Raw genomic sequence first — 27,156 nt, forward strand, 5'->3', positions numbered from 1 at the left:
TTTGTCCATGGGGTAAAAATGTCATCAGCATAAATGTAATCAGGGCTTTTTTTGAGGGGGTACTTGGGGGTACTGAGTATCGGCACCTTTTCCATTGTTTGCTAAAATTGACCCATGGTCCCCAAGTTTTAATGAAAGAGCTCAGGCTCAACACACCAATTCTACCTTGTCATAGATTCTGTGACTGGTTGCAGGGGGCCTGGCTATTGTGGGGTGGGTCCCTCAGTGATCACCCCCATCTCTGAAGGGTAGCCTGGTATTTGAGTACCGGCACCTTTTTGGCTGGAAATAATGCACTGAATGTAATACAAAATACCAAAAGATTTGAACACCTGACCTAATGAGCTAAAGAACAGATTAAAAAGAATTGGTGATAATAGGGATCCTTTTGGAACTTCTTGATTTATAACCCAAGGTGAGGAAAATTGTCCTTGTCAACTCGCCTTTAAATATTTTGTTCTGTCTGGTAAGTAAGATGTTGAAGAAAGACGGTTGGGCTCTGTTTGGGAAAGTGACCTTAGACTCTCTTAATACCATTTTAAGGTGAAGGAGAACTTGCTTTCTTGCAAGATGCTGCTGCACTGCAAGCGGGATGAGTTGCGGAAGCTCTGGATTGAAGGCATCGAGCACAAGCATGTGTTGAATCTGCTGGATGAGATTGAGAACATCAAGCAAGTGCCCCAGAAGCTGGAGCACTGCATGGCCAGCAAGCACTATCTCAGTGCCACTGACATGCTGGTAAGTCCTAACCCCTTAAGAAAGATGCATTTGACTAAATCTGAATTGCACTGAATTTTTACCCAATGTGGTAAATGAGCATGGGTCAAAATTTGGCCAAACGCTGTGGCATTGAACAATTACTGTGCTGCTCTCATATATCCTCTAGTAAAGTGCTTCTCAGATCAGTCCTTGGGGGCACACCCAACCAGTTGGGTTTTCAGGATATCCACAATGAATATGCCTGGGAGAAATTTCTATGCACTGTCTACTTGATAGCTTCCTAAGAAGTCATCTGTATTTGTGTGTCAATGTATAACAAAGGGCCCAGATGCTGTGACGCCATGATCAGCACGTATTCGGGCGCAATAAAAATGCTCCCATAAGAGCTTCCAATCTCAAAAGACATTTACAGCGCTTTTGTCCAGAAGTATTCAATAGTGCTGTCCAATTCATGATTCAAGTTGATTTGTTTTGAGCAAAATCGGGACTTTCTCGCCTCCATCCTGCCATCACCCAAGCTGCCACCGCTGCTAGAGCAGCAGCAGTGGCAACAAAAGAAGGTAAACTCACCACAGGGCTGGACTCCCGAATTGGCACAGGCTGCCGACTCTGCCCTGGAACAGGAAGTGACATCAAGAGGGCGGGACCAACAGCCGCACCAATGAAGAGTCTGGCCCCATGGTGAGTTTAGCATCTTTTCCCACCACTGCTGCTTTAGAGAAGCAGCAGTGGCAGGGGTGTTGGGGTGGGAGGGGGAAAAAGAGAGGAGGCGGATGCTGGATCGGGGGGAACAGAGATGGGACAGTGGCTGGATGGAAGAGGTAGGAAGAGAGAGAGGACAGAGGCTGAATGGAAAGAGGGCAGAGGTTGGATTGAAGCGGAGAGAAGGAGAGCAGACCATGGATGTAAGGAGGAGAGAGAAGGTGGGCAGAAGCTGGATGGAATGGGGAGGAGAGGAGGGCAGAAGCTGGATGGAAGGGGGGAATAGAAAGAAGACACACCCTGGATGGAAGGGGGAGAAAAGGAGAGCAGATGAATAGAAGGAGGAAAGAGAAGGGTGAGAGGAGGGCAGAGGTTGGATGGAAATGGGGCAGAGAAGGAGGACGGACGCTGGATGGAAGGGGGAGGGGAGAAGAGGGAAGGGAGGTGCTGGTCCTGGTGGATGAAAGGCGAGGGGAGTGGGGACAGGAGGGAAAAAGGAATAAGGGGAGAAGCTGAACATGAGGACAGATAGGGACATAAGAGATGCAATACTGGACATGGGAAAGGGAGATAGGGACACAGAGGGGTGTGTTGCTGGACAGGGCAAGAATAAAGATACAGAGAGGGGAGATGTTTAACCTAGGAGAAAGATAGGGGCAGGGACACAGAGGGGACATGAATGTTGAACATGGACAGAGAAGAAATGCCAAATAGACCAGGAGACCCTGACAAAAGAGTTAGGACAAGACAGAGGAAGGTGGAAATCAGAGACACAATTACAAAAATTAAAAGACCAGACAACAAAGGTAGGAAAAAGAATTTTATTTTCTATTTATTGATAGTAGTCTTAAAGAACTAAATAGAATTGGAATCAAATCGAAAAAATGATTTAAATGAGAGAATCAAATCGAATCGAAAACGTTTTAGCCAAATTGGACAGCACTAGTATTCAAAGCTGTGAGAGAGACAGCGAAAGCAAGGAACCTGCCAGGCTAAGGACCTGAAAACTTCAGATATCGCCTACACATTGGTCAGACACAGCTTGCCAATAGACTACAGGGGGAAGCAGGAGCAGTAGCTAGGTTACAGACACGTTTTCCTGCCTTCCCCTGCAGCCCTGCGGTATGGAATTTCATTTGACATCAAGTCAACTGTATTTGAGCATTTCACCATAAAACTCAAGATGGAAAATGTTTTGTGTGTCAGTGTATGACACAGGACCCAGATGAAGGCAAGTGTTGTGATGCCAAGATCAGCACATATTCAGGCAGTGATAAAAATGCTTCTACGAGAGCCCTACCAGTGTTGAGAGGTTGTTCTCTGCTCTGAGAATAATTAAATCAGATTTGAGGGCATCCATGAAGGAGGATCTGACTGAGGTGATTCTTTTGCTGAGGACAAATTCTTCAAATATGTATTAAAAAAAAAAAAAGTCATCTCTCTGATATTGGATTCCCCAATTTGTGGATTTGAGCTGAAGGTATTACAATAATGTAAAAGTTTTGATAGTTGTCATGAAGATGTAGGTTGCTTTGTAACTTATAAACTACCAGCTTTTCTGTTTAAGTTGTTCATTTTTGCTTATTATTTTGAATTACTTATAAAGAAAATATATTAAGTGCATTGCATATTTTAATTTGACAGCATTTTTTTGTTCAGGTTCTTTGTTCAAACTTTAAATAAATATATATATTTTTTAAAATTACATTTGTACCCCGCGCTTTCCCACTCATGGCAGGCTCAATGCGGCTTACATGGGGCAATGGAGGGTTAAGTGACTTGCCCAGAGTCACAAGGAGCTGCCTGTGCCTGCAGTGGGAATCGAACTCAGTTCCTCAGGACCAAAGTCCACCACCCTAACCACTAGGCCACCCTGTATTAGTCCTTATTTTCTACATAAAGAAATAGCCTGTTTCTGTAATTAATCGAATTTCTCTTAGATTTACTATACATGATAAGAGTTGGAGTCGGAGTCAAAGGTTTCGTGTACCCAGTCCACAGCCCTGCTTGCGATCTTGCTGCTCCCGTCTTGTCTGGGGCCCCTCCATATTCTTCCTGTAACATGTTTGTACAGAGTCCCTCTAAGACCCTGGGGAAAGAGCTGTACGTTTTTGTTGACAGCAGATGAGGAAGAATCTTTGAATTAGGGAAACTTTTGTTTTAATGCTTCAATCTGTCTCTCTCTAGTTCTGATATGGGACCTTAGATGAGTTGGGAGCAGGTGACGAAGGGCACTGATTGGCAAGTGTTGAGTTTTTGAATTTTATTAGGTAGAAGAGAGGCATCAAACATTTTCTTACAACCTTTAGGCATGGAATGAAGAGATTCTAGCAACAGGGGAAATAAAACAAAGAAGAATCTGTCTGTACGACAGCCAGATCATTGGAAGAGGAAAATAAGATGTGCTCCTGTTCATTAATGATGTGTTTTTTTTCTCTGTTCTTCAAAGTAAACAGCTGAGAATGGCCCTACAAGGAGCTCATGTCCCTCCGGTTTGAGTCGGGTGAGCTGATTAATAGTGTTGTCTGTAGCTTCGTGATGTGTATAGTCTAAATGAGACCTTCTCAGCCATTGTGTTGACTTGATGCCGGCACATTAATGACATAATTCCTGGTTTGTGGCATTACCTTCCTGTAGTCAGCTCTTTGTATTCCACTCACATTAATTGAAGTAATTTTGCCACTGAAGCGTGTTTCAAACCTCTGCATTTAAATTGAAATTTTAATTCCCTTATTGTCTGGGAAAGACGGCTGAAAATGGCTTGTTACAGGTTTCATTATCGCTCAAAACACTCCAGCTGCTGCTTCTAATGTGTGACGACTTATTAATTCTGGAAAGAATTATTAATAGAAGAATGGCAGTGATTTCCCAGTAGGGTGAGGTAAATCTGTAGGTATATTTGTGACAGCTCTATGAAGTAGGTATAGGATTTTTTTTTCAAGTCTCTGGACCTCTATCTTATCTCTCCCACCCCCCTCCCCCATCCCCAGCTTCTTTTTTTTATTGGCTTTGGAGATGGAGTGAATAAATGCCCTTTCACACTGGGGTGTTTAACATGCAACACATATTTCTAATAAAGATGGAGATATTGAGAATGTTTTCTTCAGTTATGCAACCTTTGATTGACACATTACTATAAGCTGGTTGTTAAGGGTGGTTAAAAAAAAAAGATTTGAAATGCCCCTTATTTTTGCCCTTTTTAGGAGTATCTTGGCTTCTGCTATTGTCTGATTTTTTTTTTCTAGAACAGTTAAAATACCTTTACGTATTGTTTCTCTCTCTTTTCAGTGGTTTCTGCCTACAGCTTTCACATGCAATCTTAGTATGAAGCAGTGTGCTATATCTAGTTATTCTGCTTGATTCTGTTTTCAAACCTAGGGATCTAGAAACCTTATGTCCTGTTCAGGCACCAAGATCCCTTTGAGAATGGCCTACAGAGTTTTTCACTTAAATGTGAAGCTGTTTGGTAAATCTTTGCCCTACATTCTAAAGCATTTTTCTTTCTAATCTCAGAAAAATGAAAGGGGGGGGGGGGGGGGGAAATCATGCAATTATTTTTATTTGCTGTAATGCTAAGAATTATGTTTATAATATATGCTTGTTTAAACCTCTACCATGTTATTCAAAATCTCTATGTAACAATAAGTGATTACGTTCTAATCTATTACCACCAAGAACGATACATTGTAAGCCACATTGAGCCTGGAAAATGTGGGATACAAATGCAATAAATAAAATAAATAAATTTGTTTAACCTTTGGCTGTACAGCGAAGGGCGACGAAAATGATAGTGGGGATGGGACGACTTTCCTATGAAGAGAGGCTGAGAAGGCTAGGGCTTTTCAGCTTGGAGAAGAGACGGCTGAGGGGAGATATGATAGAAGTGTATAAAATAATGAGTGGAATGGATCGGGTGGATGTGAAGCGACTGTTCACGCTATCCAAAAATACTAGGACTAGAGGGCATGAGTTGAAGCTACAGTGTGGTAAATTTAAAACGAATCGGAGAAAATGTTTCTTCACCCAACGTGTAATTAGACTCTGGAATTCGTTGCCGGAGAACGTGGTACGGGCGGTTAGCTTGACGGAGTTTAAAAAGGGGTTAGATAGATTCCTAAAGGACAAGTCCATAGACCGCTATTAAATGGACTTGGAAAAATTCCGCATTTTTAGGTATAACTTGTCTGGAATGTTTTTACGTTTGGGAAGAGCGTGCCAGGTGCCCTTGACCTGGATTGGCCACTGTCGGTGACAGGATGCTGGGCTAGATGGACCTTTGGTCTTTCCCAGTATGGCACTACTTATGTACTTATGTAAGTCAGATAATGTCCTAAGAAAGACCAACATCATAACCCCAATATGTTTCTGGCATTCAGAAATATAAGGCATATGTTACAGGGCTGGAAATATGGATGTATCGTAAGAGTTGCCTCTGTCAATGAATGGTGTCACGCGCAATTTGTAAGTCAAACCTGCGACTTGCTATCTTCTTCAATCCGAACAGAGCCTTCAGCGGCAGACTGGCCTCCATTTACTAACAATATCTGCACTTTCTCAGTTCTACCCCTACTGTAACATGGTAGCTTAGTAAATGATGGCAAGTAAAGACCAGTATGATGCATATAGTCTGCACGGTAAGGTGGCTAGAGTTGTACCTGCTGCTCTTCAGAGAGCACTAGAAAGTTGCACGGGGCCAGAAATATAACCTGTCCCTCTGCAATCACTTTGACACCCCCCCCCCCAAGAAAGCCAGATCCTACAAGCAGTAAAAATTCTAGTAAAAGTAACATAAATGATTTTCTTCTGTACTCTGCTAAGACAGCAGATGTACAGATTAGCAGGACCCAAAGTGGTCCAAAACAAGTATGTTTCAACAATTTTTATTGATGAGTCAACAGTATACACATAATGGTTAATGCCAGGGTTTTACAACATGGAAAACATAATGGATTGGTGCAGGCATAACATTAACTTCTATCATCAACATTGGTCCAAAACAAGTAAAATCAGAAACAATGCAGTTTATACTTAATCGTTCAACTGCCCTTAGGAATCACCTTTGGGTTTAAAAAGCAAAACCATGTGCATGTAAGGACTGGATAAACGAATTAAAGCAAATTTTAAAGCAAATACCCTTAATATGTTATACTTGGTAGCAATAATGAAACAGTGATAGAATATTTACATGGCAACAGATTTATTTTCCACTGAACATAATTAACTTTGTATAAACTTGGCGTCTAATACTGTTCTGAACTGGACAATGTTGGCACATTTAGGCTGATGTTGGACAGAACTTCTGCATGAAAGAAACCCTTCCCTCATTATTCAATACCTCTCTGTGAAATAGTAGTAATAACAAAGTCAAGTGCATTTTTATAATATACCACTGCAATCCACAAAAACAAAAGGATCAAATTCCCACATGCTATCTTTTTCTTTTAATGTAGGCCCAGGACAAAAAAAAAAAGATGTTAAATGCTCCCAGGTTTCAACCTAATTCATGTTTAATGTGGGATTTAAATGTATAAATAAGTAAATAAATAGATAGAAAATCTGAATGTTGAGCACTTGATTCTCATAACATATCTGTTTTGATGGCCCAGTACCAGGAGAAAAAAATCTCTTTACAAATGTAAGGATGTCCCTTTAAACATCTCCTCCAAATGACACACTGATTACAATTTATAAACAAATTACTACTATACCTATTAAAACTGGTGCAGCTGACAGCTGCGTGACTGCTCCCTGCACCCCTCCTGCAGCGTGCACCTGGGGTGGACAGCCCCGCCCTTGGTACGCCGCTACCTGAGGGAGAGGAGATGGAAATGGAGAAGAGCCTTTGGTGGAGGAGATAGAGAAATGGCAGGATTGAGTTAGAAAGGAATCTGTAGGTGTAGAGGGGAGAGAGAACTGGGGGAGTTAGGAGTGGAAGGAAGAAGGGGCTGACAAAGCATCATTTGCAACATACCCATTAAAATCTAAAATTTTCCTGTGGTTTGTGTATGAAATTGTCAGGTAATTGTGTGGCTAATTAGAAAAAGAAGACAGTTATGTATCCTGTGGACTAGTATGAAGCAAGTCACCTGGTCATCCTGTATACGTAACTAATCTTTTTAGACTTAATTTTTCAAAATATTTAAATATTTTCAACAGTTGACTTTTTTGCGCATACAAAGCAGAATAAATTAATATGCTAATTCAAATATGCCATAGAATTTTCTAACTCTGGATGCAGAATTATCTCCTGAGCTGTGTAAGGAAGCCCAATGTCTTTGATGAGGAAAGGAGGCTTGAATCTGGGCAGCTAAAACTCATTCACTCACTCGTTAACCTTTGACAAATCATATCATTTAGCAAAACAAGTGCACTAAAAGACATGACTTTTGTCTGAAGGCTCTACTCAATGATAGTCTTTCAGCTAGATTTGTATTCTTTAGACTTATTGTAACCTCTGTTTCCATTACTTTGAAGAGTTTCCTTCTAGGGCTGTCAAGCTAGCATCGTTCACAAAAATGTAATATTTCCTGGATTGTCTTAAAGTGAATTGAATATTGAAGGGGCTGTTGGAGCTTTGCGGTATCGGTTTGCCTATTGTACTTGCCTGACTTCTGTAATCAAATCAGGGATCGCACCTGCAAACTGCAGAGGAAATGAACTCAAACTCAAATCATATTTTCATGGTTTTCTTTATTGTATACTAGTAAAAAAAGGCCCGTTTCTTGCTGAAATGAAACGGGCGCTAGCAAGGTTTTTGGCGGAGTGTGTATGTTTGAGAGAGTGTCTGTGACAGTGACTGTGTGCGTGAGAGAGAGTGAATGTGCAAGTGTGTGTGTGTGAGACAGTGAGAGTGGGTGCAAGTGTGTCTGTGAGAGAGTGTGTGTTTATGTGAGAATGAGTGTGTGCGAGTGTGTGTGTGAGACAGTGAGAGTGGGTGCAAGTGTGTCTGTGAGAGAGTGTGTGTTTATGTGAGAATGAGTGTGTGCGAGTGTGTGTGTGAGACAGTGAGTGTCCTTTGCTCTCCCCCTCTCAGGTCTGAGGACCCCCTACGCTGTGATCTGAGGACCCCTCTCCCCCCCCTCCCCTCGTCTGTGGTGTGAGGACCCCCGCTCTCTGTGCTCTGAGGACTCCCCTCTCTCTGTGGTTTGAGGACCCCCTTCCCCCCTCTGTGGTCTTAGGGTCCCCCCTCACCTGCCCTCCCCCCCCTTGCATAGTTTACCTTCGATAGAGTCGATGCGGGTTCCCTGTACCAATGAATCTTCGTATTTAGCAGCAATGGCAGGCTGGCTTCAGAGTAGGCTATAGTAGTGAAGTCAGGGGGTTAAAAGAGGTTTTGTAGCATGTTTTCGGTGTGGGCACGCGATTTGCAAGCCGTCCCCCTCCCTGGCGATATCACCCGACCCACTCCCCCCCCCGGCGCATAACGAAGCCCCTCCCCCCCGCCCACATGAACCCCCTGGGCACCCGCAAATGCTAACTCTGTGGCTGCTGCTGCTTCTCCTATTCAGCAGCAGCAGCCGGAACATAAAGAAACATTTTTGAAAAAGTTGTTAAAAGTAAAGCGCACCTCTGTAGCTGCTGCTCCTCTCCCCTCTGATGTCGCTGCGCTCCTCCGGGGTCTTCTCCAGGGGCAGTGACGTAAGGGGAGAGGAGGAGCGGCTGCAGAGACGTCAGCTGTCTGTTCTCTTTTTGTTGTTGTTAGTGTGGGAGAGCAGGTCGGCGATATTCGGGTCAGCTGGGTGGCAGGTTCGGGAGGGCGGCAATGTTGGGGCGGCGGTTTTCTGCTCAGTTGGGCGGCAGGGGCGGTTAGGTTACGCGGAGATAATAAAACTCACCCTCAACGTTTGCTCCGCCCTCGATGTCATGACGTTTGACGCGAGGGCGGGGCCTGGTGGCTTCACCACCACGAGCCTTCGAACCTGAAGGAACTGTTGTCAGTGACTTGGCTTCACTGACGTCAGTGTCCTCAGAACGTTGAGGGTGAGTTTTATTATAGTAGATGTTTATAATGTGTTCCATTAGAAATGTGTATGCAACAATATTTATTTTTATTTATTTGTAACATTTGGTAAACCGCCATTCACAGAGCTTCATAGCATTAATAATAAACTGCAGAAATGTAAGACATAAGACAAAAACAAATATATGGGACAAAACTAGAAAAAACACACGGGAGGGGAGGGAATAGAACAACACCAGTTCTGTAGGCAAAAAAATGACAGTAAATGTTGAATAACGAGGAAGAGGTAGAGAAAAAAAAATAAACGCGGGTAAAATTGGTAAATAATAAAATCAATAAAAACATTTTGAGAATAGACAGGTCTTTAAAAGCACTTTAAATCTTTTTCATTGAGGTCTCTAGACGAATTTGTAGTTGGTTGAAAAGAACTTGTGCAAAACAACGGAAAGCAAAAGCATGAGAAGAATCTAATAATAGATAACAAACAGACTTCTAGTAAGTTAGCTGTTGAAGAACGTAAGGTACTAGTGTCAAAAACAGATGTTTAATGAGTCTTATGAGTAAGAAGAAGAATTTTGAATTGGATCCTGTGGAAATTGAGAGCCAGCACTGGGCCTACAGGAGAGGGGTCACTTGATCGTATTTTTGGGCTCCATATTGAGAAAATATTTCTTCACTCAACATGTGATTAAACACTGGAATTCATTGCCAGAGAATATGGTAAAGCAGTTAGCTTAGCAGGCTTTAAAAAAAATGTTTGGATAATTTCCAAAAAGAAAAGTCCATAAGCCATTATTAAGATGGACGGGAAAATCCACTGCTTATTTCTAGGATAAGCAGCATAAAATCTGTTTTACTCTCTTTGGGATCTTGCCAGGTACTTGGGCTTCATGGACCTTTAGTCTGTCTCAGTATGGCAATGCTTGTGTTCTTATGAGAATTCCAATCTTAGCACACCTGGAGTAAAATTGGGCCCTTGCCTGATTCGAGCCCTAAAGCAAAAAAAAAAAAAAAAATTCAAGAAGATCTACTTTGAGGATTAATGTATAGTTTTATCTATTATTTTTCTATGTCCTTGGTTGTACTATGATAGTAAACATTATAGAAAAATACATATTCTTCGAGGATAAGTAGCATAGCAGGTCCTCGTAGCATTGGAGCCCTCATGGGAAAGCTTTTTCAGTTTAGTAAGTGCTAGAAGTTTTTGAGTTAATACTAATCATTTCTATAGTGCTACTAGATGTACACAATGCTGTACACATTATATGCAGGTAGTTTCTCTGTCCCTAGAGGGCTCACAATCTAAGTTTTTGTACCTAGGGCAATGGAGGGTGAAGTGACTTGTCCAAGGTCACAAGGAGCTACAGTAGGAATCGAACCCAGATTGCCAGGATCAAAGCCCGCTTTACTAACCATTAGGCTACTTCTCCACCATTCATACCATTTCCTGCCTGTCACTATTGTGTAAGGACACCCAATTTGAGTTTTGTTTTTCACTAAAACATTTTGTTTTGTAATTTTCGTGCTCCTGTTGCTGTCTTGCACTATTTTTTTCCCTATTAGTGTCGTAGCTAAGATTTTTGGCTGTTTTCCTGTTTTCTTTGTTTTTTTTTTTGTGCTATCCTAGGGCTCCTGGTTGGGGTATTTTTGTTCAAAATCAAGTTTTGTTTCACAGTAGATATTTTTGTAGATCAGCTGTCCCAGAAAAAAAATCTCCCACCAACTTTACTGTTTAACAATTTTTATTTAAAACAGAGAAGGAGCCTAGGACAGAGATTCATCATCCTCCAATTCCTGCTATATTACGGTGTCTACACACTACATAATAAAACATTTCCATAGACAGTCTAGAGTATAAGCAAAGATGGAACATATAGATAAGATAGAGTAACAGAAGTTAGAAAATAAGGGGATTATTTATTTATTTTTTTATTTAACACATTTATATCCCACTTAGTTGCAGGCTCAATGTGGCTTACACAATACCGTAGAGGTAGGCTCCAGCTCAATAAAACAAATACATAGTAAGTAGTAACAGTATAAAACAGCAAAGAAATGAAGAGAGGGTGGTGATAGAAGTCTAGTACGGTCCATATTTTGCTGTGTCGCAGGAAGTTAATTTGGGTCAATGGGGGTAGGCCTTCTTAAACAAATTGGTTTTCAGTAGTTTCCTGAAGTTAAGATGGTTATGGATAGATCTCACGGTTTGGGGCAAAAATGTTTAGAAAGTTGCAAACGAGGTCAGAAATGTGCTTGAACATTATCTTAGCTAGGGTTGGAGTGGATAAACATGTCCTGCTATATACTATGTGTGTTCCCTAGTAAAAGCTGAGGAAGAATTTTTTTTATTGGTATGGTTTATTATGTAGGTATATCAAAGGAAGCTTCCCATTCTTAAAAAAAACACATTGAAATAGTCCCATCCTGCTGTAATAAGCTACTGCTGTATGCCGCTTTATTTGGTAGTTGAAGGAGAGCAGTCTTTTAGCAGGGCTCATTGTTGTTTTGTTTTTTTATCTGGATTTGAGTATTTTTGTGCCACTAAGAAGGTATCGAAGCGTTTATACATAAACATGGGTTGTGAAAGGCATTGGCCACAGAACGGTCCAATCCCATATAAAGATTTCCATTTGTGCTTTTATTGATTACATTTTTGAAAGGCAGTCTAGAGAATTAAGGTGTGTATCCCTGCCCTATCATTTTGTAACAGAGTTGCTCTCTCCATGTCAACTGGTTTGCATAATAAAATGCTACTTAAAACCTTGAGAAATAGGAAAATACGTTTTCCTGCATGGTTGTTTTGCCATCCCACATAATTACAGCCTGAGCAGATATATTCCTTGTATAACTATTAGCTCATTCTTCTTTTTTACCTGTTTAATAATTAAGTACCATGCCATAAGAATTCTTTACTGGGGAAGAATTTTGTTAGGTCTAGTAAGTTTTTCCTTCCTCGTTTAGACTTTGCTTTTTTTTTTTTCCCGATGTTTATCCATAAGCTCATCTCATCCTTTTTATCCTGTAAATGCCATTATCCCCGAGGCAGCTCATTGCATCAAGCTATTACTGCCTAATACTGTTTCATTTGCATTGACGCATGCTTGACCTCGGCCCCTTCCATTCTCTTGCTTAATGCACCAACAGGCAGTGACATCTCTCTGGAGCATTATCATTTGACTGTTAGCTCAACTAATAACAACCATTCATTTGAGCTGATGAAGATTTATTCAATAAAAACAGTAACCAGGGTGGTAATGAAGGTAGGATGGAGGGGGCTTGCAGCGGATTTTAATGGCTGCTTCTGCTGACTTTGCATTACAGTGATGGTTGTATTAGGTTATTTGGTTTTCTTTACCAGTGAAAAGTGGATACCAAGAGGACGCTGCCTGATCAATAGCTTTTACTTGATTTTTATTTACTTATTTTTTTTGATGGACTCTATTATGTGCTCCCACTTAAGAACATAAGTTCAGACAGCATGACTTTTCTTATATGCTTATGTTTATGCTGAGTCAGACTAAGGTTCATCGAGTCCTACATCTGGTCTCAAATAGTGGCCAGTCTGGCTCACACATACCTGGTACATTCTAAAAAAAAAAACTGATCTGTTTATTTATTTCCTATGAAGAGAGGCTGAGAAGGCTAGGGCTTTTCAGCTTGGAGAAGAGACGGCTGAGGGGAGATATGATAGAAGTGTATAAAATAATGAGTGGAATGGATCGGGTGGATGTGAAGCGACTGTTCACGCTATCCAAAAATACTAGGACTAGAGGGCATGAGTTGAAGCTACAGTGTGGTAAATTTAAAACGAATCGGAGAAAAGTTTTCTTCACCCAACGTGTAATTAGACTCTGGAATTCGTTGCCGGAGAACGTGGTACGGGTGGTTAGCTTGACAGAGTTTAAAAAGGGGTTAGATAGATTCCTAAAGGACAAGTCCATAGACCGCTATTAAATGGACTTGGAAAAATTCCGCATTTTTAGGTATAACTTGTCTGGAATGTTTTTACGTTTGGGGAGCGTGCCAGGTGCCCTTGACCTGGATTGGCCACTGTCGGTGACAGGATGCTGGGCTAGATGGACCTTTGGTCTTTCCCAGTATGGCACTACTTATGTACTTATGTACTTATTTAGTTCATTTGGGAGAAACTGTGACTTTCCCAAGTTAATAATTTTTTTTTTCTGAGCTTCTCCTTCAGAATCTTGACCAAACCTCTCTTAAGCTCCATTATGTTAGGGGGGGGCTCCAATGTAAAACCACATCCTATTGATGTACAGAGCTGTTAAGTATGCATGCTTAGTAAAAGCGTAGGATGTCTTCATTGTAAAAAAAAAAACATCTTACAGCTAGTGCTCAACTCTTGTTTATTTATTTATTACATTTGTACTCCACGCTTTCCCACACGTGGCAGGCTCAATGCGGCTTACATAGCAACAATATAAACAATTACAAAGTCGTAGAGAGAATATACATTTTGTGGTAAACGCAAAACAATGGGGTTAACGGAAAGTGAGTTAAAACATATGAGGAATTGGGTTCGAAGGAAATGAGCGTTGGGAGGTAGGGGTAGAAAGATGGAAAGGAATGGACATGGGTTAGCAAAAAGGATAATGGGGAACATGGTCAGAATATAACTATGGTCAATAAGAATCATATGGGCAAGTTTTGGTTAGGTTATATCTGTACAAATAAACCAAATCTGAAAAAAAATTGACTTTCAGGAGCCTTAGGGTTCTGTTTACTAAGCCGCGCTACAGGCATGCTAGCGTTTTTAGCCTTGTAGTGCTATAGAAATGCTAAATAGTAGTAGTAGTAGTAGCGTGCGCTAAGCATTAGAACACGTTAACCGTGTAGATGCCTATAATATTCCTATGGGTGCCTACATGGTTAGCACGTGCTAAAAACCCTAGCGCACCTTAGTAAGCAGGGCTTTTAATTTTAAAGAGCTCTCAAAGCTTAAACTACTTTAATCAGTGGGTTTTCTATACAAAGTTGTAAAGAATTTCTAGGCAAAGGTATATAAATCTTCTATGGACTGCTTCTATGAAATGATTAGTTTCCATCAGTGATTAAATCAACAGGCTTTTTATTTATGGTTTCTATTTTCTTTTTTTGGATTTAAAAACGTCCAGGCAACAAAATGGTTATGACATGAAACATGGAGCTGTGTCAGTGGTTCTGCCCCCTAGAAAAGTCATTTTAAATGTGTAAAGAAAAGAAATGTCCATCGTGGTGGACTAAATGTGCTGGAATTCAGTGATTGATATGTACACAGTATTTTATACAATACTTCTGAGCTGCAAGGGAATTATTTTTTTCTCTATGAAGAAGAGCTCTCAACTTGAATAAACCCTCGAGACAGTTTTTTTTTTGTATTCTTGGACATGACTTAGTGCTCTGGACCTGACAGGGCATATATTTGCTCACATGGTAGCATGGTTCTTAGAAGTAACTCAGTGGCACAATCCTGGTGCCTGGAAAGGGGTCTCTGTTTGCTTCTTACTAAAGACATTAGCGTGGGTTTGAGAGAATGATGGTGCTCTAGAGGTACCTATTTCACTGATGCTACAAAAGTAGAGTCTGGACTATAGGATGTGCCAGAGCCGGTGGTGGGAGGCGGGGATAGTGCTGGGCAGACTTATACGGTCTGTGCCAGAACCTGTGGTGGGAGGCGGGGCTGGTGGTTGGGAGGCGGGGATAGTGCTGGGCAGACTTGTACGGTCTGTGCCCGGAAAAGGACAGGTACAAATCAAGGTAAAGTATACACAAAAAGTAGCACATGTGAGTTTATCTTGTTGGGCAGACTGGATGGACCGTGCATGTCTTTTTCTGCCGTCATCTACTATGTTACTATGGAATATAGGATGAAAACAGAGAGAGGACCATAAGACATTCTACCCTGATTGCCAATTGATGGGTGGGACTCAAACCCTGAATGGAATATTTTTGAGTACCATGTACTCGCTGTTAATTTCAAAGTGTGGTAATCTATTGCATCTCCCTTTTGTCCAACGTCCTCTCTGGCTATGACAGATAAAGTGTTGCATTTGGTTTAAGGTGTATCCCATGTAAACAGACAAAGGCCTGAAAGACTGCTCCAAAAGATTGCTTAATAGTGCCTCATTGTTCCAATGCATCTCCACTGAAGTTGGAATTCAATGGCATACTGGAGATCCATAATAGGCACCCTGCTTAATCCGCAGGAGCAAGATGGCAGCTAAGAATATGCAACCTGGATCATTAAAAACATGCTTAAAAATAGACATATAAGCTTTTAGATCAGATATCGGGAGATCTCTCCCAGAGTGCGATGGTCCGTGACAAGGTTCCCCCAGTTAATGAGTGGAGGAGTGGCCTAGTGGTTAGGGTGGTGGACTTTGGTCCTGGGGAACTGAGGAACTGAGTTCGATTCCCATTTCAGGCACAGGCAGCTCCTTGTGACTCTAAGCAAGTCACTTAACCCTCCATTGCCCCATGTAAGCCACATTGAGCCTGCCATGAGTGGGAAAGCGCGGGGTACAAATGTAACAAAAATAAAATAGATGCTATTGGAGATTCTACATGGAATGTTGCTATTCCACTAGCAACATTCCTTGTAGAAGCCTGCGCGGCCACATTGGTGATCTGCAAGGGCCGACTTCTACATGGAATCCATGTAGAATCTCAAATAGTAGCAACAGTGGAGGAGTGGCCTAGTGGTTAGGGTGGTGGACTTTGGTCCTGGGGAGCTGAGTTCAATTCCCACTTCAGGCACAGGTAGCTCTTTGTGACTCTGGGCAAGTCACTTAACCCTCCATTGCCCCATGTAAGCCGCATTGAGCCTGCCATGAGTGGGAAAGCGCGGGGTACAAATGTAACAAATATCAGCAACTTTTGACAAGAAAAAGAGAAGCCTCAAGGGTGAAAAGAATGAATCACTGCCTCAGGAATCTCCTACAGGCCTTCAGATTTCTCAAAGAGCACAGAGGGGTCTCTACCTGGAGTTACTTATGGGGTAACACCGAAGTTGTAAGAGGAGCAGGAACCTCTTGTGGTTGTGCATGAGCTGCAGTACGTTTGTTCACCTGCACAATCAGAAGGTCCAGACATATGTCTAACTTTCCCAAAAGTTTCTCATGGCCATCCAAAGCCACAGCTATCTTGACAGGTCCAATGGCCAGAACTGAGAGCAGAATCAGTATGGAAAATATATTTTTTTTTTTGGGGGGGGGGGGGGGGTTCTTTGCTAGAACAGGCTGCCTTAGCTGCAAGTGCTGCAGCCAGTGGGACTCCATGGCAGATTAATCTGGGCAGATGAGGATGCAAGGGGCCAAGCAAGAGAGTCGCAGGCGAGCAAGAGCAGGAACCAAAGTCAACCAAAAGTGTCAACAAGTCTGACATCAAGGACGCAACCAATAACCAGGTTCTGGTAAGAACTGGGAATAAACATGTATATCTCCCCCGCAGGAAGCAGAATGGCCACCACCTCAAAGTATGGGCCATAGAGTTTAAAAGACTTCTTGCTAGTCATGGAGGTCCACATTGATCCCTGCTAGCGGGAGGCACAAATTGCCTAGGGGAACTTCCAGCCTCCATGGTCACCCCTGTTTCTTTCCCATTTCAGCCCTTTTTCCCTACCAGCTTCCCTTTTAAAACAAACCCCCTCTACTTGGTAATCAGAGCCAGTAACAGGTTATGGCAATCCTGGTTGAGAAGTACTGTGCGTAATTGTTTTGATAATGATGCTTTTCTTTCTCTGCTTCATACACTACTTATATCATGATTTAATAATCTCTATATATAAAAGGCACCACCAACGTTCTAAATGAAGCCTCCAGCCGGAAGTGTGAAGGGGGAGAGATATCCGGTTTCCCGCCCTCGCTCTCTCTGTAACACAAACAGTGAAGGAAAACACAGCAAAGCACGAAATCAAATCGCTCTCTCTGTAACAGTGAAGGACTCGGAGGGGAGAGAGGGCAGAAGCCCTCACTATCTCTGTAACACAAACACAGCACAGCAGGAAACTTAACACTGAAGGACTGGACTCCGAGGGGGGAGGGGACAGAGAGGACAGACAGCACAGGGGAAGGGAGAGAGGGCAGAGGGCAGGGACACACACACTCCCACATGCACACAGAAGAAAACCTTGCTAGCCCCCGTTTCATTTGCATCAGAAACAGGGCTTTTTTACTAGTTGCAACATAATTGACTGTGGGAGTACTAAAATTAATTTAAAAATGCTTCAAACCTTACAGAACAATGCTGTACATCTTTTATGTCATGTCAAAAGAAGTCTTCATGCGAACCTCCTTCTAAATCAACTCCAATGGCTTCCTGTGGAATTTAAGATTTGTTTACTCACATTTAAGGCACTTGGGATAAATATTCCATTCTACCTGAACTGCTTGACAATACCACATACACCCACTGGTCCTACCTAGTCCATCTGGAATCTGCAAGTAGACATTCAGCATTTTACTGTGTTGTTTCTTTCACTCGGAATAACTTACCTTTGTACGTTGGAGGAGAATTGTCTATAAAGATATTTAAAAAGGCAATCAAACGTGGCTGTTCACGCGTTTTGGGTATACTGGCGGGTGATACGCTTATGGGAAGGGAAAGGGAAATGGGACTTGATATACCGCCTTTCTGAGGTTTTTGCAACTACATTCAAAGCGGTTTACATATATTCAGGTACTTATTTTGTACCAGGGGCAATGGAGGGTTAAGTGACTTCCCCAGAGTAACAAGGAGCTGCAGTGGGAATTGAGCCCAGTTCCCCAGGATCAATGTCCACTGCATTAACCACTAGGCTACTCCTCCACTCCATCTATAAATTGTATGTGTGTTTTGATCTATTTTATTCTTGTATGTGTGTGTGTGTGATTTTCTGTTTTAAACTGGTGTTCTTGTCTGGTTTTTTTTAATTTGAATTATAAAACGCGTTGATCTGCCAGTCAGTAAAGGTGGTTAAGAAAATGTAAATAAACTATAAACTAATGCTTTAGACTGTGTCAAATGAAAACTGCTGTCTTGTGAAACCAGTAATATATAGATATATGTGAGTGTAGAGAGAGAGAGAGAGAGAGAGAGAGAGAGAGAGTGAGAATGAGAGAATGACATTTGAAACATTAATTTTTATCTTAAATGTATAGGAAATGTAATTATTAAAATTTTTATTGAGCTTAGGGTGGTATACGGTCAATATTTGTGGAAAGTATCTGTGACCTTAGCTATTAATAGCCTATAAACCACTACAATTTCTGTATGTACATCAGCTTTATAATTATGTGCTTTTTCAAAGTAACGAGGCGTTGGGGATGTGGTATTCAGACGTCCCAGTTACAGAGCCATTCAAGGGCTGCTTTCATTTCCACTGATCTGTTTCAAGATTGCTTCTTTATATACCATGAAAGAACAAATATCTGACTTTGTAGTGTGTCTGTGAGGTCAGGAAGCAGAGTGTTTAGGGTCTGTGACTCATGTGTAAGCCTGGAAATTACTTGGCTACATCTGAAGCTTGCAGCCACTGGGTAATCTTCATTTATTTTTGTCATAACATTTTTAGGGCAGTCTTTGGAAGTTATATACTTGGATAGATCATGAAGTGGAGGAGTAACCTGATGGTTAGCGCATAGGCTGACAACCAGGGAAGCTCAGTTCAAATCCCACAGCTCCTAGTTGTGATCTTGGGCAAGTCACTTAGCCTTCCATTGCCTTAGGTACAAACGTAGGGGCCCTTGTACAAAACTTAGCACGCGCTAATGGACGTTAGCCTGCGCCAAGTGCCATGTGGTCCTGTAGGTAGACTAAATAAATAATTCCTATAGGAAAATAACTCCCAACAGATTATTATTTACGCCAAGGTCCTATGATGCAGAACTCTGCATAAGCAAATATTCTGGACTCTTGTCTAGAGGAACTTAGGATCTTGCTTTTGGCACCCAGCCAAACTTGCCATTACAGAGAAGTAGAACCCAAGCCAAAGCTGATATATATATTAGATTTATTAGATAAGAATGTACAAATATAGAATCACTCTATAGCAAGGCTTAGCAAAATACAAAAATATCGAACTTGCTGATAATAATAAAACAGAACTAGATTGCTGCTGAATACTATACACAATGATTCTTTCTGGACTACAATACTAGGTAATTAGAGAAACCTGATTTGTAACCTAAACTACGGTTCTTATGCCAGATACAAAGTTAGCGGCTCTAGCTCCTGACCACAAGTTATGACGTAACTGATCTTTCTTGGATAAACACCAATCACTAATCCCAGACTATAGAAAGTAAATTACTGAATCTCACCGCGCTGTCTGGCAGCCTCACGGTGAAGTACATGCAGGTTCCTTCTTAGACTCGAGTTGTCTCCCCAGCAAGTCAGTCTTAGATGTAGTGCAGGGTCTCTCTGCAGATAGCAGGTGTCAGTCACTCCGTGCCGTATTTCAGAGCTGGTATATCTGAACCCAAAGGTATTCTCACCAGATATGCAGTTCACAGGCGTTTCAGGTCTTCTTCCTTTTCTTGTCAGTCCAAACTCCCCGATGGTCTCCGACCAACTCTGACTAACTGTCTTTCTTCTGTTCCCGCTTTCTTAGTACCCCCTGGTCAGGTGACAACAGGGACCAATCATGATCTTATCCAGCTCACTACATGGGCAAGAAGAGTCCTTTGTTTTATGACCTTGAAAATGGTAACTTTCTGGTCTGCATCTCTGGTTCTAACCAGGATTTCTGGAGCCATAGGTCTCACTCCCTTCTCAGCTTCTCAGGGTGATAACAGGGTGGTTGTAACACAGAATGTCCTTGGCTGTGGTCTGCCTGCTAGGATTTTTCCACAAGCTGAAAACCTGGATCTCGCTGACACTGAAAGGTTCAGGTCAGAGGTTGTAGCAGCCATCTTGTTTGTAACCGGCTGCATTAGGCTTGTATGAACCAAGACCAGCTCAGGTGAGATCACAGGGAAATACCCCTACAGTCCATAGGTATAAAATAGGACGTGCAGCATTTAGCATGTGCTAATATCTGTTATCGCGCACTAAGCTTTAGTAAAAGGCCCCTTAGATTGTAGGACTTGGGTGAATTTGTTTGAAAAGGCAGTAAATAAAATCCTAATTAATTACCAAAATTTGATTATTTAAGGACTGAAAGCAGACGTTGAAAATACAATTAGCCATGTATAACTGATTCCCCCTTGCTCCTGCTTGAGTGGCTTTCTGTCCTTTATTTTAAGAGAAAGCAAACCTGGGTCCAACCACTGTATTTATTCTCTCTTTCCGTATTGCATATGGCATTTCTACGTCTTTATCTATTTTGACTGTGCTGATTGAAGCTCTCAGCTGCTTTATTGTTGCTTTCTTTCAGGTGTCGGCGGTGGAGTCCTTGGAGGGGCCACTTCTGCAGGTGGAGGGTCTGAGCGACCTTCGGTTGGAGCTTCACAGTAAGAAGATGAACATGCACTTAGTGCTTATAGATGAGCTGCATCGGCACCTCTACATCAAATCTACCAGCCGTGTGGGGCAGTGGAACAAAGACAAGGGCAGAATCAGGTTGGTTCTGAATGGGATGGAGACTGAACCAGAACTGTAATGCACTGGTTTTCCACCTCTTAGGATGAACTAGTGGTTTACAGAGGCCTGGCAAGCAGGGCACAATCTGAAGTCCAGAGCGTGGGTGCTTTATAAGCTTGTTGGCTCCAGTAGTGTCTGGAGAAAGAGAGAAATTAGTTTTATAACTTCAACAGTATTAAAATGATAGAAACCAGCTGGCCGATACTCAAAACTATTTAAACAGCCAGGATCGGCCGGTTAAGTTGCGTTTTAGAGCCTAACCACAGATATTCAGAAGGAGATAACTGGTTATTTCCCACTGAATATCCGCGGTTAGCAGCTGTGCGACATAGCTAGTGAGGCGCGGATATTCAGTGCCAAACCGGCTGTGTTAGCGGTTAAAATAGACCTCATAAATAGCAGGCTTATCGTTAACAGCTAAACACTTAACTGGTTGCTGCAGTTGAAAATTAAACGGCTATTTAATGCCAGTCGCCGGATACGGCCTGGCATTGATTATGAGGTCTGACCGCTGGCATCAGGCAGTCACCACACATCCCGACGCCTGCTGAATATCGGGGGGGGGGGGGGAGGGGGGGCAAGTGTTCACCAACAGTGTTTCTTGTTTAGTATTCAGAAACGCATTATATAGAGTGCAGGAGTGGAAGTGGTAATTGAGTTGAGATCTGGGCACAGCAGTCTTTATTTCCAGAAGGCTTGTAAAATATATTTAATTCAGGAAGCTTTTATTTAAAATGTTCTGTATAGTTTTATTTTAATGTTGATGTTTATTTTTGTATTGCTGTGGTCCGATTATGGAATTACGTATATTTGCAGCTGTAAGTCACCTGGAGCATAAGTATGTGATACATATAACTAAGACTGACTGCTCTCAGTGTCTTGTGTGATGCACGCAAGGATTGCTCTTCATCTGTATTGGTATTGAGGGACCCTGATGTAGAATTCAGGTTATGAAATATGGCCTTTGTTGTGCACAATGTCTGGAACACATCCCCACAGAAGACTTCTCATCTTTAATGACATCTGAGAAAATACAACAGTCTCCTGGAGTCAAGGGTCTAGCCACTAATACACCTCAGGTGACCAAGAAGGATGCTCCTTTTCCTGCATTCCAAGTGACTTTGACTTTGGCATCAGCAGTCCTCAAGGAGGAGTTGGACTGGAAGATGATGGAGATGCTATTTGCCTTTTAGCAAGGATTGCTGGTTGCCAGATGGAGTATGCAGTGATGGTTGTCACCCAGGAATCTGACGGTTGGAGCTGCCTTTCTGATAACACGATGGGAGGTGGTGACAACAGAGGCCAGCAAGTCGGTTTGGAGAGTTCATTACAACTTCCAGCTGGCACAGGGCACTTGGATGGAACAGGAGTTTAAGTGGTCAGTAAATTGCTTGGAGCTCAGGGCACTGCGGAATGCCTTGCATGACTTCACTCCCTTTCTGGCGGGGGCCTCGGTCTGAGTTTTATCTGACAATGCGACAGCGGTGGATTATATCAACAAGCAAGGTAGGACCTGCAGCAATCTAATGGCAGTATCTGCGGCTCACATCACTGGGTCCTTGAATGCGGAGGTGGATTTTCTCAACAGGCACTCCTTGGACCCAGGAGAATGGGAACCATTTAGCCAGGGTTTTCAGCTGATAGTGGACCAATGGGGTTCTTTGCTTCTAGACTTGATGGTGACAAAATGGAATGCCAAAATGCCCAAGTTCTTCAGCCGTTGGGAAGAACTGGGCTCAATGGGGATCGATGCCTTACTGCATCCCTGGCTGGAGACACATCTACTCTGTATTTCCTCCTTGGCCTATGGTACGCCGTGTGTTGAGAAGTGTTGCATTGCACCAGAGTCGAATAATACTTGTAGCCCCAGATTGGCCGTGGTATGCGGACATGATTCTTCTCTGTCTTCCGCAGGTAAAAGGCCTACTGAAACAAGGTCCGATGCTCATGGAGGATCCGTGCCCATTTGGTCTTACAGCTTAGCCATTTGAAAGGGCTCAGTTGAGATGAAAAGGTTACTCTGTTTCGGTCATTGCTAACCTTGCTTCAAGCTCAGAAATACTCTACGTCAATGGTGTATGCAAGGCTGTGGAGGACACATGCTGGTGTTCTGAGCATGGACTTTCTCTGTTCTCTTCTTAGATTGTGCACATCCTAGCATTTGTCCAGGCAAGCTTTCAGAAAGAATTGACATTGGGTTCTCAAAAGTTCACTTTGCAGCTTTGGCCTGTTTCAGTGGCCGACTGCAGAAGACATCTCTTGCGGCTCACTCAGATATCATTTGATTCTTGGGGGCAGCGGGCCGCTTGCGGCATCCCTTTTGTTTGCCATGTCCAGAGTCGAATCTCAATTTAGTCCTTTGTGCTGTGCAGAAGCCTCCTTCCTTGAAAGATCTTATGCTAAAGACAGCATTCTTTGTGGTTGTTGCATTAGCACATAGGGTTTCAGAGCTTCAGGCTCTCTCTTGTTGGGATCCTTCCTCCGCTTTTTGGAGGTGGAAGTCTCCTTGCACATGGTTCCTTCCTTTCTTCTGTAGGTAATCAATAGAAATAGAATAAAATAAAACATGGAAAATAAAATAAGATGATACCTTTTTTATTGGACTAACTTAATACATTTTTTGATCAGCTTTCGAAGGTAGCCCTTCTTCATCAGATCAGAAATAAGTAAATGTTGATAGATGACAGTATATATACATGAAACATCAAAGCATTTCAGGTACAGTCTAACAGGATGAGAGTGGGTTAGGTGAGGGACAGGGAGGGTATCAGGGAGGGACAGGAAGTGGTATCAGCATTTCATCTCAATCAATCTTTGGAGCTTACTTCCTTTTACAGAGAGAACAAAGGAGCTCAATATTCTTTCTTGATGTTTCTCGATGTGTGTAAAGTCCTCATTAGATATCTGAAAGTCATGAATGAGTTTCGCAAATTGGACAGACTGACTGTGCTTTTTGGTAAACAGAGGCTTGGCATTATGACTTCTAAATCTACAGTTGCTAGATGGCTGATGGAGAGCATCGCATCAGCGTATTTGCTTTCGGATAAGCAAGCTCCTTGGCCTTGTGGGCTTATTCTACAAGGTGTACAGCGACATCCTGAGTGGTGACTACCTTACTGTCTCTGGAGGATATTTGCAAGGCAGAGACATGGTCAATGCTGCATACCTTTGCTAAGCATTACAGGGTGGATGTTGCGGGTTGCTTGGAAGCCAGCTTTGGGGCTTAGGTCCTCAGGGCAGCGGTGCCAGGATCCCATCCACTCTAGGGATTGGTTTTATACATCCCACAGTTTCTGGAATAGTGGGAAGCTATGTAATGGAAGGAGAAATTTGATCTTATCGCATAATTGTCTTTCAATTAATCTTTCCCAATATTGCCTTCAGCAACAGGAAATAAAATCAACCAAATGAAGGCAGTGAAGTGTAGACCCAAGTTCATTTAGCATTGGAAATAGAAAATAAAATAATTTAAAAATTTTCCCCCAGTTTCCTGATCCCCAGTTAACCCAGGGAGCAGAAGATCTGAACTGAGAATTGACCCCCAGGCCCTTGTCTGACAGTGTACGGCTTGGCCCTTAGCCATTGGACCAGGGGCGTATCGGTAATGGGGCCACGGGGGCCAGGGCCCCCATAGATTTGGCCCTAGACCCCCCTTCCCACAGCCCTTGCAACCCCCCCCTCCCGCCGCCAACCTGCCGTCGCCTACCTTTGCTGGCGGGGGACCCCAACCCCCGCCAGCCGAAGCCGTCTTCCTTCGTTGTTTGATTCTTCTTTCTGAGTCTGACTCTGACGTCCTGCACATGCAGGACGTCAGACTCAGAAAGAAGAAACAATGAAGGAAGACAGCTTCGGCTGGTGGGGGTTGGGGTCCCCTGCCAGCAAAGGTAGGCGACAGCGGGCGGAGGGTCGGCGGCGGTCCAGACGGTCGGCGGGCGTGCCACAGAGGTGGTTCTGGCGGCGGCGGGGGGTGGTGGCGGCGCCGAGGGGTGTGTGTGTGCTAAACTGTGCCCCCTCACCTCTGCTCTGGACTCCCCTACCGGCGAAGTCCAGATATGCCCCTGCATTGGACTGACCCTCAGACTGAAGCATTCAAGTTGTCAGTGTTGTTCTGAGCTTCAATGCAAGGTCCTTGACTTCATTTTCAAGATGTGAGATTGATGTATTTACACCTGTTCAGATTCTGCTTTCTTTTCATTTCAAAGTACTACAGCTCAAACCATTTTTATTAAGTGCAGATCAGTTTATATTTCTTTTCATTGGATGCTGTCAAAAGTGACAAGCCGAATACACGGTGCTGAAACACAAATATAACCAGCACAGAACATAACTAGCCCCTGCTTTTATTTGTCTCTCTAAGAGACATAGTTTGAACTTTGAAGCATACTGGATTATGATTCTGATCAATCATTGTATCGACCAGATGATTTTATGCATTTTATTTCTGATTTTGTTATTTTAACTCTCTTGATCAATACCTACTCAGTCTGGTCTTACTAAGGAAACATGGCTCATATCAATCCACGGCAATAATCTGTATTTGAAACCACTATAATCAAATGCAAATCCCAAAGAAATAATCTTCTTTACTGTGTAACTCACTGAAAGTTAACTTCTAGCACATCGAGATTTACAACACCAACCTCCTCATCGGTACCACAGGAAGTTATTTTACTGGTTATTTTCAAACTATTATAGACATCGATAAGTGTATATATCACTTTTTGAATAACTTATAGGATTAATTAAATTTTCATCTGATCTTATAGTCCACTGCCGGGCTCGGGACACACTCTGACATGTTTCAGGGGAAGTTCCCCGTTAAAATGGAAGGCATAAATGCTAAATTAAAAAAAACCCTATATATAAGTATCCTCACAATCTATAATATACTGAAATCAAATACCTGCTTTAAAGTATTTAAAGGAGTGGAGGAGTGGCCTAGTTGTTAGAGCACTGGTCTTGCAATCCAGAGGTGGCTGTTTCAAATCCTGCTGCTGCTCCTTGTGATCTTGGGCAAGTCACTTAACCCTCCATTGCCTCAGGTACAAACTTACTACTACTATTTAGCATTTTTATAGCGCTACAAGGCGTACGCAGCGCTGCACAAACATAAAAGAAAGACAGTCCCTGCTCAAAGAGCTTACAATCTAATAAAGTAAGCAAATCAAATCAATTAATGTGTACAGGAAGGAGGAGAGGAGGGTAGGTGGAGGCGAGTGGTTACAAGTGGTTATGAGTCAAAAGCAATGTTAAAGAGTTGGGCTTTCAGTCTAGATTTAAAGGTGGCCAAGGATGGGGCAAGACTTAGGGGCTCAGGAAGTTTATTCCAGGCTTAGGGTGCAGCGAGACAGAAGGCGCGAAGTCTGGAGTTGGCAGTAGTGGAGAAGGGAACAGATGATAAGGATTTATCCATGGAGTGGAGTGCATGGGAAGGGGTGTAGGGAAAGACGAGTGTGGAGAGATACTGGGGAGCAGCAGAGTGAGTACATTTATAGGTTAGTAGAAGAAGTTTGAACAGGATGTGAAAACGGATAGGGAGCCAGTGAAGCGACTTGAGGAGAGGGGTAGTATGAGTAAAGCGACCCTGGCGGAAGACGAGACGGGCAGCAGAGTTTTGAACCGACTAGAGAGGGGAAAGGTGACTAAGTGGGAGGCCAGCAAGAAGCAGATTGCAGTAGTCTAAACGAGAGGTGACAAGGGTGTGGATGAGGGTTTTGGTAGCGTGCTTGGAAAGAAAGGGGCGGATTTTACGGATGTTGTAAAGAAAGAAACGACAGGTTTTGGCGATCTTAGATTGTGAGCCCTCCTGGGACACACAGATATCCAGAGTACCTGAATGTAACTCACCTTGAGCTACTACTGAAAAACGTGAGCAAAATCTAAATAAATAAATACATAAAGTTGGCTCCAGCGTCACCAGTCAGTGGTTTACCACGATAAGATGGTGAACCTTATTCTATTTATCAGCGTGTTAACGTCACTGTATTTAGTACTTTCCCTGATGTACTCCCGGGCTAAACCAAAGTCACTCACTCCACCTCTAAACTTAAACCCCATGGAACCATAATATTCAATTTAAATATCCACCTTTGTTCCCTATAATTTAAGCATTTTTACGCAGAGCCACCCTTCTGCCACATGATCTATTATTCTCCACTTAATGTCACATATTTGAGATCGGCAGTAATCGGCAGAGATTATCTGAGAACTGGGATCGT

General features: G+C 42.6%; 1 protein-coding gene across 1 annotated transcript in view; it reads left to right on the plus strand.

Moving 5' to 3' along the window:
* Positions 1 to 27,156, plus strand: part of EXOC4 (exocyst complex component 4) — a 635,584-nt gene that overhangs the window by 35,129 nt on the left and 573,299 nt on the right. Inside the window, exons 3-4 of the mRNA XM_030216046.1 lie at positions 544 to 738; positions 20,733 to 20,917. Of these exons, the coding sequence (XP_030071906.1) occupies positions 544 to 738; positions 20,733 to 20,917 (380 nt within the window). The remainder of the gene's footprint in view (positions 1 to 543; positions 739 to 20,732; positions 20,918 to 27,156) is intronic.

Source organism: Microcaecilia unicolor, chromosome 10 (genome assembly GCF_901765095.1).
Source record: "Microcaecilia unicolor chromosome 10, aMicUni1.1, whole genome shotgun sequence".
NCBI classification, from domain to species: Eukaryota; Metazoa; Chordata; class Amphibia; order Gymnophiona; family Siphonopidae; genus Microcaecilia; species Microcaecilia unicolor.